This window comes from Callospermophilus lateralis, unplaced genomic scaffold (genome assembly GCF_048772815.1).
Source record: "Callospermophilus lateralis isolate mCalLat2 unplaced genomic scaffold, mCalLat2.hap1 Scaffold_962, whole genome shotgun sequence".
In the NCBI taxonomy this organism is placed as follows: Eukaryota; Metazoa; Chordata; class Mammalia; order Rodentia; family Sciuridae; genus Callospermophilus; species Callospermophilus lateralis.
Genome location: NW_027517798.1, coordinates 388,338 through 406,992, shown reverse-complemented (window position 1 = coordinate 406,992; position 18,655 = coordinate 388,338). Strand labels below are relative to the sequence as shown.

Genomic DNA, 18,655 nt, shown 5'->3' with positions numbered 1-18,655 from the left:
TGGGGAGCAGGACCAGGGGGAGCAGGGACCAGGAGTATCAGGGCACAGGGAAAAAAGGGCCAAGGGGGAGCACAACCAGGGGGAGCAGAGTCCACGGAGCAGGGCCAGAAGGGAGCAGGGCACAGGGAAACAAGGGCCCAGGAAAACAGAACCAAGGGGAGCAGGGCCCAGGGGGCAACAGGGCCCAGGGGAGCAAAACCAAGAGAAGCAGCGCCTGGGGGAACAGACCAAAGGGAGCAAGGCTAAGGGGAGCAAAGCCCAGGGAAGCAGGGTCAGAGAAAAAAAGGCCAGGTGGAGCAGGGTCATAGGGAGAGGCGACCAGGGAAGCAGAACCAGGGTAGCAGGGCATAGAGGGAGCAGTGCTCAGGGGGAGCAGAGCCAAGGGAAGAACAGGACCCAGGAGAGCAGGGCCAGGAAAGCAGAACTAGGGGGAGCGGAACCCACAGGGAATAGGGCCAGGGGAGCAAGAACATGGAGAGCAGGACCAGGGGGAGCAGGGCCCAGAGAAACAAGGACCCAGGGGGAGCAGAACCAGGGGTAGCACGGCCCAGGGAGCAGGGCCAAGGGGGAGCAGGGCCCAGGGGAGCAGGGCAGGAGGAGCAAGCCCAGGGTAGCAGAGCCATGGGGAGCAGGGCCAGAGGGATGGGTCCCAAGGAAGCAGGACACAGAGGGATCAGGGCCCAGAGGAGCAGGGACAGGGGGAGAAGGACAAAGCAGGAGTAGGGCCCAGTGGAGTAGGGCCAGGGAGAGCAGGTCCCAGGGGAGCAGGACCCGGGGTATCAGAGCCAGGAGGAGCAAAGCCAGGAAAAAGGGCCATGGGGAACAGAGCCAGGGGGAAAAGGGGCCAGGAGGAGCAGGGCCCAGGGGAGAAGGGCCAACAGATTAGGGGCAGGAGGAGCAGGGCCCATGGGGATCAGGGCCAGGGTTATCAGGACCAGGAGGAGCAGGCCCCAAGGATAGCAGGACCAGGGGATTAGGGCCAGGGGGAGCAGGGCCCATGGGGAGAAGTGCCACGGGTTGAAGCGCCCAGGAAAGCAGGACCAGAGGGGGCAGGGCTCAGGGGAGCAGGACCCAGGGGAGCAGGCCCAGTGGGAACAATGCCACAGGGAGCAGGGCTAGAGGGATTGGGGCCCGGGGAAGCAGGACCAGAGGGACCAGTGCCAGGGGGCATAGGGGCCCAGGGGGACCAGGGCCCAGGAGGAGCAGAACCAGGGGAAGCAGGGCCTAGGGGAGCAGGACTGGAGGAATTAGGGCTCAGGAGAGCAGGACCAGAGGGAGCAGGGCCTAAGTGGGGGAGGTGTAGGACCAGATGGAGCAGGGCCCAGGGAGTGGAGGACCAGGGGGAGTAGGGCCCAGGAGAGCAGGGCTAGGGGAAACACAGCCCACAGGGAGTTGGGCCAGGGGGAGCTGGGCCAAGGGGAGGAGAACACAGGGGGAGCCAGTGTAAGCAGGTCCGGGGGAGAAGGGCCAAGTGGCAGCAGGTTCCAGGGAGAGCAAGGGCCAGGGGAGCAGGATTGGGGGAGCAGGGTCCAGGAGGAGTAGGACCAGGTGCAGCAGGGCCCAGGGAGAGTAGGCCTACAGGGAGCAGGGCCCAGGAGAGCAAGGCAAGGGGGAACAGCACCCACAGGGAGTAGGGTCAGGGAGAGCAGAGTCAGGGGAGCAGGGCCGATGTTGAGCAGGACCAAAGCCAGCAGGGCCCAGGGGAAGCAGGGCCCAGTGGAAGTGGGGCACAGGAAAACCAGGGCCCATGGGGAGCATAACCAGGGGGATGAAAGCCTAGGGAGCATGGCCAGATGGGAGCAGGGCCCAAGGAAGCAGGTCCAGGAGGAGCAGGGCCCAGGAGGGCAGGACCAGGATGAGCAGGACACTGAGAGCAAGGCCAAGGGGAGAAGGGCCAAGGAGAGCAGGTGCCAGAGTAGCAGGGCCCAGGGGAGCAGATCCAGGGAGAAAAGGGCCAAGGGGAGCAGGGACAGGGGGAGAAGGGCTCAGGGAGTGCAGTACCAGGGGTGCAGGGTCAGAGGAAGCAAGCGCAGGGGAAGCAGAGAAAGGGGGAGCAGAGCCAGAGGGAGCGGGGCCCAGGATAAGCAGGGAACAGGGTGAGCTAGGTCCGGGGTAGCATGGCCCATGTGGAGCAAGACCATAGAGAGCAGGGCTCAGGGAGAGAAGGGCCCATGGGTAGCAGGGCGCAGGGTAGCAGGGCCCAGGAGGAGCTGGGCCCAGTGGAGCTCAGCCAGGGAGAGAAGTTGCCATAGGAGCAAGGCCCAGGGAGCACAGCCAGGTGGGAGCAGGGCCCAGGGGAGCAGGTCCAGGAGGAGCAGGGCCCAGGGGAGCCAGGCCAGGGAGACCAGGACAGTGGGAGCAGGGACAGGGGGAAAAGGGCCAGAGAGAGCAGGTGCCAGAGGAGCAGGGCCAGGGGAGCAGAGCCAAGGAGAAAAGGGCCAGGGGGAGCAGGGCCATGGGGAGTAGAGCCCAGGAGAAGCAGGGAACAGGGAGAGAAGTGCCCGGGGGACCAGGGCCCATGGGGAGCAAACAAGGGGGAGCAGGATCCAGGGGGAGATGGGCCCAGGGGGAGTGGATCCCAGGGGAGCAGGCCAGGGGAAGCAAGACCCAAGAGAGCAGGGCCCAGGTGAGTATAGCTAGGGGGAGCATGGCCAGAGATTAGGGCCAGTAAGATCATGGCCCATGGGGAGCAGGGCCCATAGGGAGCAGGGCCCATGGGGAGCAAGGCCAGGAAAACAGGACCAGAGGGAGCAGGGTACAGGGGATAAGGGTCAAGGGGAACAGGGAGATGGGGAGGAGGGCCAAGGGAATGAGGTGCAGACTAGCAGGTCCAGGGGGAGTTAGGAGCAGGAAAGCAGGACCAAGGAGAGTAGGTCATAGGAGGAGCTTGGCCCGAGGGAGCGGAGCCCAAGGTGAACAGGTCTATGGGGAGCAGGGCCTGGGGAAGCAGGGACATGGGGGAGCAGGGACTGGGGGAGAGGGCCTGGGGAAGTAGGGCTGGGGAGCAGTGTCTGGGAAAGAGGGCCAGGGGAAGCAGGGCCCAGGGAGGCATGACCGGGGGGAGCAGAACCTGGAGAAGCAGGGCCCAGGGGAGTAGGACTGGGGGGAGTAGGGCCCCGGGGAGCAAGACCTGGGGGAGCAGGGTACGGGGGAGCTGGGCCCAGGGAGAGGAGGACCAGGAGGAGCAGGCCCCAGGAGATCAGGGCTAGAGGGAGCAGAGGGCACAGGGAGTAGGGCCAGGGGGTGCAGGACCAGAACATCAGGGCCCAGGGGGAGAAGAACCAGGGGATCAGGGCCCAGGGAGCAGGGCCAGGGAGAGAAGGGCCAGAGGGAGTGGGGCCTGTGGAAGCAGGACTAGGGAGAGCAGGTCCAAGGGGGAGCAGGGCCTAGGGGAGCACAGACTGGGGGAGCAGAACTCTCGAGGAACAGGGCCCATTGATCAGAGCCAGGATAAAAGGGCCAGGGGGAGCAGGGCCTGGGGGAAAAGAGACCAGGGAAGCAGGGCCAGGTGAAGCAGGTCCCAGGAAAGTAGGGCCCAGGGGAGCAGGGCCAGGAGGAGCAGGGCCCAAGGGAGCAGGACTAGAGGAAGTAGGGCCCAGGGTAGAAGGGTCAATGGGGAGCAGGACCAGGGGGAGCAGGGACCAGGAGTATCAGGGCACAGGGAAAAAAGGGCCAAGGGGGAGCAGAACCAGGGGGAGCAGAGTCCAGGGAGCAGGGCCAGAGGGAGCAGGGCACAGGGAAACCAGGGCCCAGGGAACAGAACCAACGGGAGCAGGGCCCAGGGGGCAACAGGGCCCAGGGGAGCAAAACCAAGAGAAGCAGCGCCTGGGGGAACAGACCAAAGGGAGCAAGGGTAAGGGGAGCAAAGCCCAGGGATGCAGGGTCAGAGAAAAAAAGGCCAGGTGGAGCAGGTTCATAGGGAGAGGTGACCAGGGAAGCAGAACCAGGGTATCAGGGCATAGAGGGAGCAGGGCTCAGGCGGAGCAGAGCCAAGGGAAGAACAGGACCCAGGAGAGGAGGGCCAGGAGAGCAGAACTAGGGGGAGCGGAACCCACAGGGAATAGGGCCAGGGGAGCAAGAACATGGGGAGCAGGACCAGGGGGAGCAGGGCCCAGGGAAACAAGGGCCCAGGAGGAGCAGAACCAGGGGTAGCACAGCCCAGGGAGCAGTGCCAGGGGGGAGCAGGGCCCAGGGGAGCAGGGCAGGAGGAGCAAGCCCAGGGTAGCAGGGCCATGGGGAGCAGGGCCAGAGGGATGGGTCCCAGGGAAGCAGGACACAGAGGGATCAGGGCCCAGAGGAGCAGGGACAGGGGGAGAAGGACAAAGCAGGAATAGGGCCCAGTGGAGTAGGGCCAGGGAGAGCAGGTCCCAGGGGGGCAGGACCCGGGGTATCAGAGCCAGGAGGAGCAAAGCCAGGAAAAAGTGCCATGGGGAACAGAGCCAGGGGGAAAAGGGGCCAGGAGGAGCAAGGCCCAGGGGAGAAGGGCCAACGGATTAGGGGCAGGAGGAACAGGGCCCATGGGGAGCAGGGCCAGGATTATCAGGAGCAGGAGGAGCAGGGCCCAAGGATAGCAGGACCAGGGGATCAGGGCCAGGGGGAGCAGGGCCCATGGGGAGAAGTGCCACGGGTTGAAGCGCCCAGGAAAGCAGGACCAGAGGGGGCAGGGCTCAGGGGAGCAGGAACCAGGGGAGCAGGCGCAGTGGGAACAATGCCACAGGGAGCAGGGCTAGAGGGATTGGGGCCCGGGGAAGCAGGACCAGAGCGACCAGTGCCAGGGGGCATAGGGGCCCAGGGGGACCAGGGCCCAGGAGGAGCAGAACCAGGGGAAGCAGGGCCTAGGGGAGCAGGACTGGAGGAATTAGGGCTCAGGAGAGCAGGACCAGGGGGAGCAGGGCCTAAGTGTGGGAGGTGTAGGCCCAGATGGAGCAGGGCCCAGGGAGTGGAGGACCAGGGGGAGTAGGGCCCAGGAGAGCAGGGCTAGGGGAAACAGAGCCCACAGGGAGTTGGGCCAGGGGGAGCTGGGCCAAGGGGAGGAGAACACAGGGGGAGCCAGTGTAAGCAGGGCCGGGGGAGAAGGGCCAAGGGGCAGCAGGGTCCAGGGAGAGCAAGGGCCAGGGGAGCAGGATTGGGGGAGCAGGGTCCAGGAGGAGTAGGACCAGGTGCAGCAGGGCCCAGGGAGAGTAGGCCTACAGGGAGCAGTGCCCAGGAGAGCAAGGCAAGGGGGAACAGCACCCACAGGGAGTAGGGTCAGGGAGAGCAGAGTCAGGGGAGCAGGGCCGATGTTGAGCAGGACCAAGGCCAGCAGGGCCCAGGGGAATCAGGGCCCAGTGGAAGTGGGGCACAGGGAAACCAGGGCCCATGGGGAGCACAACCAGGGGGATGAAAGCCTAGGGAGCATGGCCAGATGGGAGCAGGGCCCAAGGAAGCAGGTCCAGGAGGAGCAGGGCCCAGGAGGGCAGGACCAGGATGAGCAGGACACTGAGAGCAAGGCCAAGGGGAGAAGGGCCAGGGAGAGCAGGTGCCAGAGTAGCAGGGCCCAGGGGAGCAGATTCAGGGAGAAAAGGGCCAAGGGGAGCAGGGACAGGGGGAGAAGGGCCCAGGGAGTGCAGTACCAGGTATGCAGGGCCCGAGGAAGCAAGCGCAGGGGAAGCAGAGAAAGGGGGAGCAGAGCCAGGGGGAGCGGGGCCCATGAGAAGCAGGGAACAGGGTGAGCTAGGTCCGGGGTAGCATGGCCCATGTGGAGCAAGACCATAGAGAGCAGGGCTCAGGGAGAGAAGGGCCCATGGGTAGCAGGGCGCAGGGTAGCAGGGCCCAGGAGGAGCAGGGCCCAGTGGAGCTCAGCCATGGAGAGAAGGTGCCATAGGAGCAAGGCCCAGGGAGCACAGCCAGGTGGGAGCAGGGCCCAGGGGAGTAGGTCCAGGAGGAGCAGGGCCCAGGGGAGCCAGGCCAGGGAGACCAGGACAGTGGATGCAGGGCCAGGGGGAAAAGGGCCAGAGAGAGCAGGTGCCAGAGGAGCAGGGCCAGGGGAGCAGAGCCAAGGAGAAAAGGGGCAGGGGGAGCAGAGCCATGGGGAGTAGGGCCAAGGAGAAGCAGGGAACAGGGAGAGAAGCGCCTGGGGGACCAGGGCCCATGGGGAGCAAACAAGGGGGAGCAGGATGCAGGGGGAGATGGGCCCAGGGGGAGTGGATCCCAGGGGAGCAGGGCCAGGGGAAGCAGGACCCAAGAGAGCAGGGCCCAGGTGAGTATAGCTAGGGGGAGCATGGCCAGGGATTAGGGCCAGTAAGATCATGGCCCATGAGGAGCAGGGCCCATAGAGAGCAGGGCCTATGGAGAGCAAGGCCAGGAAAACAGGACCAGAGGGAGCAGGGTACAGGGGATAAGGGTCAAGGGGAACAGGGACAGGGGGAGGAGGGCCAAGGGAATGAGGTGCAGACAAGCAGGTCCAGGGGGAGTTAGGAGCAGGAAAGCAGGACCAAGGAGAGAAGGTCCTAGGAGGAGCTTGGCCTGGCCCGAGGGAGCGGAGCCCAAGGTGAACAGGTCTAGGGGGAGCAGGGCCTGGGGAAGCAGGGACATGGGGGAGCAGGAACTGGGGGAGAGGGCCTGGGGAAGTAGGGCTTGGGGAGCAGTGTCTGGGAAAGAGGGCCAGGGGAAGCAGGGCCCAGGGAAGCAGGACCGGGGGGAGCAGAACCAGGAGAAGCAGGGCCCAGGGCAGTAGGACTGGGGGGAGTAGGGCCCGGGGAGGAAGGCCTGGGGGAGCAGGATACGGGGGAGCAGGGCCCAGGGAGAGGAGGACCAGGAGGAGCAGGCCCCAGGAGATCAGGGCTAGAGGGAGCAGAGGGCACAGGGAGTAGGGCCAGGGGGTGCAGGACCAGAACATCAGGGCCCAGGGGGAGAAGAACCAGGGGATCAGGGCCCAGGGAGCAGGGCCAGGGAGAGAAGGGCCAGAGGGAGTGGGGCCTGTGGAAGCAGGACTAGGGAGAGCAGGTCCAAGGGGGAGCAGGGCCTAGGGGAGCACAGACTGGGGGAGCAGGACTCACGAGGAGCAGGGCCCATTGAGCAGAGCCAGGATAAAAGGGCCAGGGGGAGCAGGGCCTGGGGGAAAAGAGACCAGGGAAGCAGGGCCAGGTGAAGCAGGTCCCAGGAAAGTAGGGCCCAGGGGAGCAGGGCAGGAGGAGCAAGCCCAGGGTAGCAGGGCCATGGGGAGCAGGGCCAGAGGGATGGGTCCCAGGGAAGCAGGACACAGAGGGATCAGGGCCCAGAGGAGCAGGGACAGGTGGAGAAGGACAAAGCAGGAGTAGGGCCCAGTGGATTAGGGCCAGGGAGAGCAGGTCCCAGGGGGGCAGGACCCGGGGTATCAGAGCCAGGAGGAGCAAAGCCAGGAAAAAGTGCCATGGGGAACAGAGCCAGGGGGAAAAGGGGCCAGGAGGAGCAAGGCCCAGGGGAGAAGGGCCAACGGATTAGGGGCAGGAGGAACAGGGCCCATGGGGAGCAGGGCCAGGATTATCAGGAGCAGGAGGAGCAGGGCCCAAGGATAGCAGGACCAGGGGATTAGGGCCAGGGGGAGCAGGGCCCATGGGGAGAAGTGCCACGGGTTGAAGCGCCCAGGAAAGCAGGACCTGAGGGGGCAGGGCTCAGGGGAGCAGGACCCAGGGGAGCAGGCCCAGTGGGAACAATGCCACAGGGAGCAGGGCTAGAGGGATTGGGGCCCGGGGAAGCAGGACCAGAGCGACCAGTGCCAGGGGGCATAGGGGCCCAGGGGACCAGGGCCCAGGAGGAGCAGAACCAGGGGAAGCAGGGCCTAGGGGAGCAGGACTGGAGGAATTAGGGCTCAGGAGACCAGGACCAGGGGGAGCAGGGCCTAAGTGGGGGAGGTGTAGGACCAGATGGAGCAGGGCCCAGGGAGTGGAGGACCAGGGGGAGTAGGGCCCAGGAGAGCAGGGCTAGGGGAAACAGAGCCCACAGGGAGTTGGGCCAGGGGGAGCAGGGCCAAGGGGAGGAGAACACAGGGGGAGCCAGTGTAAGCAGGGCCGGGGGAGAAGGGCCAAGGGGCATCAGTGTCCAGGGAGAGCAAGGGCCAGGGGAGCAGGATTGGGGGAGCAGGGTCCAGGAGGAGTAGGACCAGGTGCAGCAGGGCCCAGGGAGAGTAGGCCTACAGGGAGCAGGGCCCAGGAGAGCAAGGCAAGGGGGAACAGCACCCACAGGGAGTAGGGTCAGGGAGAGCAGAGTCAGGGGAGCAGGGCCGATGTTGAGCAGGACCAAGGCCAGCAGGGCCCAGGGGAAGCAGGGCCCAGTGGGAGTGGGGCACAGGGAAACCAGGGCCCATGGGGAGCATAACCAGGGGGATGAAAGCCTAGGGAGCATGGCCAGATGGGAGCAGGGCCCAAGGAAGCAGGTCCAGGAGGAGCAGGGCCCAGGAGGGCAGGACCAGGATGAGCAGGACACTGAGAGCATGGCCAAGGGGAGAAGGGCCAGGGAGAGCAGGTGCCAGAGTATCAGGGCCCAGGGGAGCAGATCCAGGGAGAAAAGGGCCCAGGGGAGCATGGCCAGATGGGAGCAGGCCCCAGGAAAGCAGGTCCAGGAGGAACAGGGCCCAGGAGGGCAGGACCAGGATGAGCAGGACACTGAGAGCAAGGCCAAGGGGAGAAGGGCCAGGGAGAGCAGGTGCCAGAGTAGCAGGGCCCAGGGGAGCAGATCCAGGGAGAAAAGGGCCCAGGGGAGCAGGGACAGGGGGAGAAGGGCCCAGGGAGTGCAGTACCAGGGGTGCAGGGCCCGAGGAAGCAAGCGCAGGGAAGCAGAGAAAGGGGGAGCAGAGCCAGGGGGAGCGGGGCCCAGGAGAAGCAGGGAACAGGGTGAGCTAGGTCCGGGGTAGCATGGCCCATGTGGAGCAAGACCATAGAGAGCAGGGCTCAGGGATAGAAGGGCCCATGGGTAGCAGGGCGCAGGGTAGCAGGGCCCAGGAGGAGAAGGGCCCAGTGGAGCTCAGCCAGGGAGAGAAGGTGCCATAGGTGCAAGGCCCAGGGGAAGCAGGACCAAAGGAAGAAAAATCCAGGGGAGCAGGGCAGGGGGAACCAGGACATAGGGTGAGCTGGTCCTAGGGGAGCAGGACAAGGGGGAGCAGGACCCAAAGCATAATGGCCAGGAAGAGAAGGACACAAGGGAGAAGAGTCAGGGAGATCAGGTCCCAGAGTAGCAGGCCACAGGGGATACAACCAGTGGGAGTAGAGCCAGAAGAAAGGGGCCAGGGGGAGCAGTGCCAGGGGGAGTAGAGCGCAGGGGAGAAGGCCAAGGGAAGCAAGGCCCAGAAGAGCGGGTCCAAGAGGATCAGGGCTTGGTGTGCAGGGCCCAGTGGAGCAGGACTGTGGGAAGTAGGGCCCAAGGGAGCAGGACCATGAGGAGCAGCACTCAGGAGGAGCAGGACCGGGCAGAGTAGGGCCCAGGGAGAGGAGGACCAGGGGGTGCAGAGCCCAGGAGAGCAGGGCTAAGGGGAACAGTGCCTGCAGGGAGTATGGCCAGGGAAAGAAGTTGCCAGAGGAGCAGGGCCCAGGGGAGCATAGCCAGGGAGAAACGGGCAAGGGGGACAAGGGCCCAGTGAGAGCAGTACCAGGGATAGCAGGTCCCTGGGGAGGAGGCCCAGGAAGCAGGGCAATAGGGAGCAGGGCCAGGGGAATCAGAACTCAGGAGAAGCAGAGAACAGGGGGATAAGGGCCCGGGAGAGCTGGGCCCAGGGGAAGAAGGGCCCAGGGTAACAGGAATGGAGAAAATAGGGCCCAGGGGAACAGGGCCAGGGGGATCAGTGCCAAAGGACAGGAGGATCTGGGGAGCAGGGCCCAGGAGTGCAGGGCTGGTAGGAGCAGAGCCCAGAGGGAATGGGGCCTGAGGGAGCAGGGTCAGGGGAGCAGGGCACAAGGGTAGCGGGACAGGGGGTAGAAAGGCCTAGCAGAGCAGGGCCAGGAGGACCAGGGCCCAGGGGTAGCAGCACCAGAGGAGCACACCCCAGGGGAGCAGGGACAGGTAGGATCAGGGCCCAGGGGAGCAGGCCAGCGGGAATAGTACCAAGGAGAGCAGGTCCAGGGTCATACGGCCCAAGGAACCAGGACTGGGGGAGCAGGGCCCAGGGGAGAAGGGCCAGTGGGAGCAGGGCCCAGGAGGAGAAGGACCACTTGGTGCAGGCCCCATAGAAAGGAGGCCTATGGGGAGGAAGGCCCAGGAGAGCATGGCTAGGTGGAGCAGATCCCACAGGTGGGGCACGGGAAGCAAGACCAGGGTAGCAGGGACAATGGAGAACAGGACCAGAAGGAGGAGGGACCAGGTGGAGTGGGGCACAGGGGAACCAGGGTCCAGGGAAGCAAAATCAAGGGGAGCAGGGCCCAGAGAGCAGGTCCAGGGGTGAGCAGGGCCCAGTGGAGAAGCGCCAGGAGAAGCCGGGTCCCGGGGAGCAGGACTAGAGTGAGCAGGTCCCAGGGGACCATGATCAGAAGGAACAGGTCCAGGGGGAGCAGGGCCATTAGGAGCAGGGCCCAAGGAATCAGGTCCAGGGAGAGCAGGGCCAAGAAGTTGCAGTGCTCAGAGAGAACAGAGCCCAGGTGGAGCAGGGCACATGGGAGCAGGGCACATGGGGGCAGGGCACATGGGAGCAGCGCCAGGAGGAGCAGGGCCCAAGGGGAGCAAGTCCAGGGGGAGCAGTACCAGGAGGAGCAGGTACCCGGGGAGCAGGCCCAGGGGAAGCAGTGCGAGGGACAGCAGGGCCAGGGACAGCAGGTTCCTAGGGTAAGCAGGACAAGGGGGAGCAGGGCCCAGGGAGAGGAGTGCCAGGGGTAGCAGAGCCCAGTAGATCAGTGCTAGGGATAGCAGAGAAAAGGGAGTAGGGGCAGGGAGAGAAGTACAGGTGAGCAGGGCCAATGGGGAACAGGACCAGGGGGAGCAGGATCCAGGGGGAACAGGGCCTAGGGGAAGCCGGGTACAGGGAAAACAGGGCCCAGGAGGGGCAGGGCCCAAGAGCAGGACCAGGGGAGAGCGGGACACAGTGAGCAGTGCCACGAGGAGCAGGGTCCAAGGGGGAGAAGGGCCCAGCAGAGCAGGGCCTGGAGGAAAAGGGCCCAGAGGGGACAGGGCCCAGGAGAGCAGGGCCCAGGGGAGCAGGGCCAGGGGGAGCAGGCCCAAAGAGCAGGGCCCTGGGGAACAGAGTCAGGGGAGCAGGAACAGGGGAGCAGGACTAGAGGGAGTAGGGCCCAGGGGACAGGGCCCGGGTGGGCAGGGCCCAGGAGGAGCAGGTGGGGCAGGGTCCAGGGAGAGGAGTATTAGAGGACCAGGGATGAGGAAAGCAAGGCTAGGGGTGCAGACCCCACAGGGAGTAGAGCCAGGAGGAGAAGGGCCAGGGGATCAGGGCCCAGGCGGAAAAGAGCCCAGGGAGACCATTACCAGGTGGAGCAGGTCCTGGAGGAGCGGGCCCTGGGGAAGCAGGGCAAGGGGGAGCTGGGATAGAGGGAGCAAGGCCCCTTGCTGGGATAGAGGGAGCAAGAGAAGCAGGGAAGAGGGGGAGAAGGGCCCAGGGAGCAGGGCCCATGCAAAGCAATACCAGGTGGAGCAGCGCCCAGGGGTGAAGGGTTCAGGGGAAGTAGGGTGCAGGGGAGCAGGGTCAAGAGAAGCATGGCCCAGAGGAGCAGGGCCAGGACAAGTAGGGCCCAGGAAAGCAGGGCCAGGTGAGTAGGGCCACAGAGAGTGGGGACCGGGGAAGCAGGAACAGGGCGAGCAGGGCTAAGCAGGAGCAGGACTCAGGAAGAGGTGAGCCCAGTGGGGAGCAGGGCACAGGGAAAACAGGGCCCAGGGGGAGCAGGGCCCAAGTGTAGGACAAGGGGAGAGCGGGACCCAGTGACCAGTGTTACGAGCAGCAGGGCCCAAGGGGGAGAAGGGCCCAGCAGAGCAGAGCCAGGAGGAAAAGGGCCCAGGGAGGGCAGGGCCCAGGAGAGCAGGGCCCAGGGGAGAAGGGCCAGGGGGAGCAGTCCCAGAGAGCAGGGCCCAGGGGAACAGAGTCACGGGAGCAGGAACAGGGGAGCAGGACTGGAGGGAGTAGGGCCCTGGGGACAGGGACAGGGTGGGCAGGGCCCCGAAGGAGCAGGTGGGGCAGGGTCCAGGGAGAAGAGTATTAGAGGACCAGGGATGAGGAGAGCAAGGCTAGGGGTGCAGAGCCCACAGGGAGTAGAGCCAGGAAGAGAAGGGTCATGCGAGCAGGGCCCAGGCAGAAAAGGGCCCAGGGAGAGCATTACCAGGGGGAGCAGGTCCTGGAGGAGCGGGCCCCGGGGAAGTAGGGCAAGGGGGAGCTGGGATTGAGGGGAGCAAGGCCCAAGAGAAGCAGGGAACAGGGGGAGAAGGGCCCAGGGGAGCAGGGCCCATGCAGAGCAAGACCAGGTGGAGCAGGGCCCCGGGGGGAAGGGTCCAGGGGAAGTAGGGTGCAGGGGAGCAGGGTACAGAGGAGCATGGCCCAGGGGAGCAGGGCCAGGGGAAGTATGGCCCAGGAAAGCAGAGCCAGGTGAGCAGGGCCACAGAGAGTGGGGACCGGGGAAGCAGGAACAGGGCGAGCAGGGCTAAGCGGGAGCAGAACTCAGGAAGAGGTGAGCCCAGTGGGGAGCAGGGCCCAGGAAAGCAGGGCCAGGAGGAGCAGGGCCCAGGAGAATTAGAAATCAGGGAGAATAGGGTCCGGGGTATTACGGACCATGTGGGGCAAGACCATGGGGAGCAGAGCCCACAAAGAGCAGGACCCAGGGGGAGCAGGGCTCGGGGGAGAGGGGCCCAGAAGGAGCAGGTTCAAGGGAAGCAAGGCCAGGGGAAGCAGGGCTGATGAGGAGCAGGGCCCAGGGGAGCAGGGCCAGGGGGTTCAGGGCCAGGGGTTAGGTCCAGGAGGAGCATGCCCCATGGGGAGCATGGCCATGGTTATCAGGACCAAGTGGAGCAGGCCACAAGGAGAGCAGAACCAGGGGATTAGGGCCAGGGGGAGAAGGGCCCAATGCAAGGGGGAGCAGTCACCCAGGAAATCAGGACCAGAGGGAGCAGGGCCAAATAGAGCTGGGCCCAGGGGAGCAGGGTCAGGGGGAATACAGCCTGAGTGAGCAGGACCAGAGGGAGCATGGCCCAGGGGAGCAGGGCGACAGAGGAGCACAGCTCAGGGGAGTAGGGCCCAGAGGTGCAGAGCCAGGGGAACAGGGCAAGGAGGAGCATGGCTAGGGGGATCAGGGCCCAGGAGAAGCAGAGAACAGGGGAAGAAGGGTCCGGGGGAGCAGAGCCCATGGGGAGCAATACCAGGGGGAGCAGGGCTCAAGTGGGAAGGTCTCAGGGGAAATAGGGCACAGGGGAGCAGAGCCAAGGAGGAGTATGGCCCAGGGGAGCAGGCCCAGGGAAAGCAGAGACCAGAAGAACAGGGCCCATGGGGAGCAGAGCCAGGGCGAAAGGGCCCAATGGGAGCAGAGCCAGGGGAAGCAGGACACAAGGGGTGCAGGGCCCAGGGGAGCATGCCAAGTGGGAGCGGGTTCCAGGTTGACCAAGGCCCAGGAGGAGCATAACCAAGGGGAGCATGGTCCTGGGGAGCAGGACTGGATGAAGTAGGGCCAGGGGAGCAGAAACAGGGCCAGGTGGATCAGGGTCCAGGAAGAGGAGGACCATGGGGAGCAGGGCCCAGCAGAGCCAGGCTAGGGAGTGCAGAGCCCTCAGGGAGTAGGGCCAGAGAGAGTAGGGCCAATGGGGAACAGTATAAGTGTGAGCATGGCCCAGGGGGCAGGGCCATGGGGAGTGGGGCCAGGAGGAAAAGGGCCAAGGGTAGAAGGGCCAGGGAGAGAATTACCTGGGGGTGCAGGGCCACAGAGTTCAGGCCCAGGGAAGCAGGTCCCATGGGGATCAGAGGTTGGAGGTGCATGGCTCAGGTGCATGGTCTATGGGGAGGCAGAGCCCATAGGGAGTAGGGCCAGGGGTAGCAGAGTCAGGGGTAGCAGATTTTGGAGTAGCAGGTAACAGGGGAGCAGGGCTTAGGAGAGGAGGGCCAGGGGGGCCAGTTCCATAGAGAGTAGAGCCCAGGAAATAGGATCGGGGGAGCAAGGCCAAGGGGGAGGTAGGTCCAAGAAAGCAGGACCAGAGGGAGTTGGGCCCAGGGTAGGAGGGCTTAGAGGAGCAGAGTCAGGGGGAGCAGAGCCCAGGAGAGAAGGCCAATGAAAGCAAGGCCCAGAAGAGCAGGGCCCAGGGGAGCAGGGCCTGGTTTGCAGGGCCCAGGGGAGCAGGACTGCGGGAAGTAGGGCCCAAGGGAGCAGGACCATGAGGAGCAGCACCCAGGAGGAGCAGGACTGGGCAGAGCAGGGCCCAGGGAGAGGAGGACCAGGGGGTGCAGAGCCCAGGAGAGCAGGGCTAAGGGGAACATTGCCTACAGGAGTAGGTCCAGGGAAAGAAGTTACCAGAGGAGCAGGGCCCAGGGGAGCATAGCCAGGGAGAAACGGGCAAGGGGGACAAGGGCCCAGTGAGAACAGTACCAGGGATAGCAGGTCCCAGGGGAGGAGGCCCAGGGAAGCAGGGCAATAGGGAGCAGGGCCCTGGGGAACAGAGTCAGGGGAGCAGGAACAAGGGAGCAGAACTGGAGGGAGTAGGGTCCAGGGGATAGGGCCAGGGTGGGCAGGGCCTAGGAGGAGCAGGTGGTGCTGGGTCCAGCGAGAGGAGTATTAGAGGACCAGGGATGAGGAGAGCAAGGCTAGGGGTGCAGAGCCCACAGGGAGTAGAGCCAGGAGGAGATGGGCCAGGGGAGCAGGGCCCTGGCAGAAAAGGGCCCAGGGAGAGCATTACCAGGGGGAGCAGGTCCTGAAGGAACGGGCCCTGGGGAAGTAAGGCAAGGGGGAGCTGGGATAGGGGGAGCAAGGCCCAAGAGAAGCAGGGAACAGGGGGAGAAGGGCCCAGGGGTGTAGGGCCCATGCAGAGCAAGACCATGTGAAGCAGGGCCCAGGGGGAAGGGCCCAGGGGAAGTAGGGTGCAGGGGAGAAGGGTCCAGAGGAGCATGGCCTAGGGGAGCAGGGTTAGGGGAAGTTGGGCCCAGGAAAGCAGGGCCAGGTGAGCAGGGCCAGAGGGATTGGGGCCTGGGGAAGCAGGAACAGGGCAACTAGGGCTAAGCGGGAGCAGGACTCAGGAAGAGGTGAGCCCAGTGGGGAGCTGGGCCCAGGAAAGCAGGGCCAGGAGGAGCAGGGCCCAGGAGAATCAGAAATCAGGGAGAATAGGGTCTGGGGTATTACGGACCATGTGTGGGAAGACCATGAGGAGCAGAGCCCATGGAGAGCAAGACCCAGGGGGAGCAGGGCTCAGGGGAGTAGGGCCCAGAAGGAGCAGGGTCAAGGGAAGAAGGGCCAAGGGAATCAAGGCTGAGGAGGAGCAGGGCCCAGGGGAGCAGGGCCAGGGGGTGCAGGGCCAGGGGTTAAGTCCAGGAGGAGCAAGCCTCATGGGGAGCAGGGCCATGGTTATCTGGACCAAGTGGAGCAGGTCACAAGGAGAGCAGAACCAGGGGATAAGGCCAGGGGGAGAAGGGCCCAATGCAAGGGGGAGCAGTCACCCAGGAAATCAGGACCAGAGGGAGCAGGGCCAAATAGGGGGAACAGGGCCAGCGGATTAGGGCCAGGAGGAGCAGAGCCCATGGGGAGTAGGGCTAGGGGGAGCAGGGCCCGGGGGGAGAGCAGGACCAGTAGATTAGGGCCATGGGGATCAGGGCCCATGGTGAGCATGGCTAATGGGAGTAGGGCCCAGGGGAGCAGGGCCAGGGTGAGAGGGCCCAGTGGGAGCAAGACCAGAGAAATCAGGGCCTGGGGAGCAGGACCATGGGGAGTAGAGCCAGGGGGAGAATGGCCCAGGGGGAGCTGGACCTATGGGGAGCTGGGCAAGGTGAACAGGGCTCGGGGTGTTGTGCCTGGGGGAAGCAAGGCCCATGGGGAGCCAGTACAGTGGGATCAGTGTCCAGGGGAACAGGGCCCAGGGGAGCACCCTCAGGGGGAGCATGACCAGAGGGAGCAGGCCCATGGGGAGCAGGGCCCAGGAGAGAGGGTTAGGGGGAGCTGGTCCAGGGGCAACAGGGCCAGAGGGAGCAGGAACCAGAAGGAGCAAGGCCAAGGGGAGCAGGGCCCAGGGAGAGCAGGGCCCAGGGTAGCAAGGCCAGGGGAACAGGAACCAGGGGGAACAGGGCCCAAAGAGCAGGGCCCAGGGAAGGAGGGCCAGGGGGAGAAGGGCCCAGGGGAAGAATAATCATTTGGAGCATGGCTAGGGGGAGCTGGGCCAGAGGGAACAGGGTCCTGGGGAACAGGGTCCAGGGGAGCAGGGCCAGTGGGAGCAGATCCAGGGGAATAGGGCCATGCGGAGTAGGGCCTAGGAGTAGCATGGCCAAGGGGAAACAGGGCCCATGAAGATCAGTGTCGGGGGGAGCAAGGCCCATGTGAGCAGGGCCCAGGGGGTGCAGGGCCCAGGAGAACAGGGTCCAGAGGGAGCAGGGTCCAGGGGGAGCAAGTCTATGGGGAACAGGGTCCAAGGTGAGCAAGGCCAGGGGGAGAGGGCCCTGGAGAGCAGGGCCCAGGTGGATCAGGGCTAGGGGGAACAGGGCTCAGGGGGAGCAGGGCCAGGGGGAGCCTGGCTCCAGAAGAGCAGGGCCCGGGGGGAGCAGGGCACAGGGAAAGCAGGGTCCAGGGGGAGCAGAGCCCAGGGGAGCAGGGCCCAGGAAGAGCAGGACCCAGGGGGAACAAGGCCTGGGGGAGAAGTGTCAGGGGGAACAGGGCCCAGGGATAGCAGGGCCAGGGGGAGCAGGGCCCAGGGATACTAGGGCCAGGGGGGGTAGGGGCCAGGGGGAGCAGGGCGATGGGGAGCAGGGTGAGGGGAAGCAGGGCCCAGGGGAGCAGTGCCTGGAAGAGCAGGGCTTAAAGGGAGCAGGACAGAGTGTGCAGGGCCCAGGGGAGCAGAGCCAGGGGGAGCAGGGCCAGGGGGAGCAGGGCCCGGGGGGGGGGAAGCATGACCAGAGGGAACAGGATCCAGGGGAACAGGACCCAGAGGAGCATGGCCAGAGGGAGCAGGGCCCAGTGGAGCAGAGCCAGGGAGATCAGGGCCCAGGAGAATCAGGACCAGAGGGAGAATGGCCAGGGAGATCAGGGCCCAGGGGAAGCAGGACCAGAGCGAACAGGGACTAGGGGATCAGGGCCATTGGGAGCATGGCCAGGGGGAGAATGGCCCAGGGGGTTCAGGACCCAAGGGGAGCAGGGCCACGTGGAGCAGGGGTGGCAGGTCCCAGGGGGAGCAGGACCAGGGGAAACAGGTCCATGGGGAGCAAGGCCCAGGGGGAGCAGGGCCCAGAGGTAGCAGTGCAAGGGGGAGCAGGGCCAAGGGGAAGCAGGGACAAGGGGGAGAAGGGCCAGTAGGAGCAGAGCCCAGTGGAGCAGGGCCCAGGGGTGCAAGACCAGGGGGAGCAGGGCCCATGGGGAGCATGACCAGGTGGAGGTCCTTGCTCCAGGGTCCTTGCTCCAGGGTCCTTGCTCCCCCTGGACCCTGCTCCCTCTGGACCCTGTTCTCCTGGGCCCTGCACCCCCTGGGCCCTGCTCACATGGGCCTTGCTCCCCCCGACACTGATCTTCATGGGCCCTGTTTCCCCTTGGCCATGCAGGCCCATGGGTAACAGGGCTAGGGGAAACAGGGCCAGGCTAAACCGGGGGGAGCAGGACCCAGGACCATCAGGGCCAGGGGGAGCAGGGGCCGGGAGTAGCAGAATTAGGGGGAACAAGGCCATGGGGAGCAGGGCCCAGGGGTACCAGGGCAAGGTGGAACAGGGCCAGGGTTGAGCAGGGCCCATGGGGAGAAGGGCCAGTGGGAGCAAGGCCCTGGGGAGCAGGGCCCAGGAGAGCAAGACCAGGGGAAGCAAGACCCAGGGGGAGCAGGGCCAGGGGGAGCAGGGCCCAGGAAGATCAGTGCCCAGGAGGGAGCACGACCCAGGGGAGCAGGGCTCAGGGGGTGCAGGCCCCAGAGGAACCATGGCCTTGGGGGGCAGGGCCAGGGGGAACAGTGCCGAAGGATAGCAGGGCTAGGGGGAGCAGGACCCAGGAATAGCAGAACCAGGGGAATCAGGGGCCAGGGGGAGGAGGGCCATGGGGAGTAGGTCCCTGTGGGAGCAGGTCCAGGGGGAGCAGGCCCTGGGGGAGCAGGGTCCATGTGGAGCAGGCCTGCTGGTTTGCCCCTGCTGGTTTGCCCCAGTCTGTGTGGCAGTGTGGTCCCCATTGTGCCGTCTGGATGTGGTGGGACTGCTCAGGAGTGGGACCGGTCATGTGGCCACTGGGTTTCCTGGAAGCACTGCTGGAGTTCTCCAGGGACTTGTTAGTTCTGGGGAAGGGGTACCAGAGAGCAGGCCTGGCCCTTCCTCTCTCCCTGGATCCTGGCTTACCCTATCATGTCCCCTCCTGCACCAGCTCCTGCTTTGTGAAGCCTTCCACCATAGGGTCCTCATCAGAGTCAACTGATACCTGTGCCATACCCAGAACAAATAGAACTATAAGTTAAACAAACCCCTTTTTCCATGAAGTCCCCAGCCTCAGGTATTTTGTTACAGGAACAGAAAACAGACTAATACAAGGCTTTAGCCAGTACCTGGATGAGGCTTGACTGAGTGGTGCCCTTC

General features: G+C 65.3%; 1 protein-coding gene across 1 annotated transcript in view; it reads right to left on the bottom strand.

Annotated features, from left to right (window-relative positions):
- Positions 1-17,987: 17,987 nt before the first annotated feature.
- LOC143641349 (E3 ubiquitin-protein ligase RNF213-like) overlaps positions 17,988-18,655 on the bottom strand; it is a 56,589-nt gene continuing 55,921 nt past the window's right edge. The window contains exon 16 of the mRNA XM_077108596.1: positions 17,988-18,064. Within this exon, the coding sequence (XP_076964711.1) occupies positions 17,988-18,064 (77 nt within the window). The remainder of the gene's footprint in view (positions 18,065-18,655) is intronic.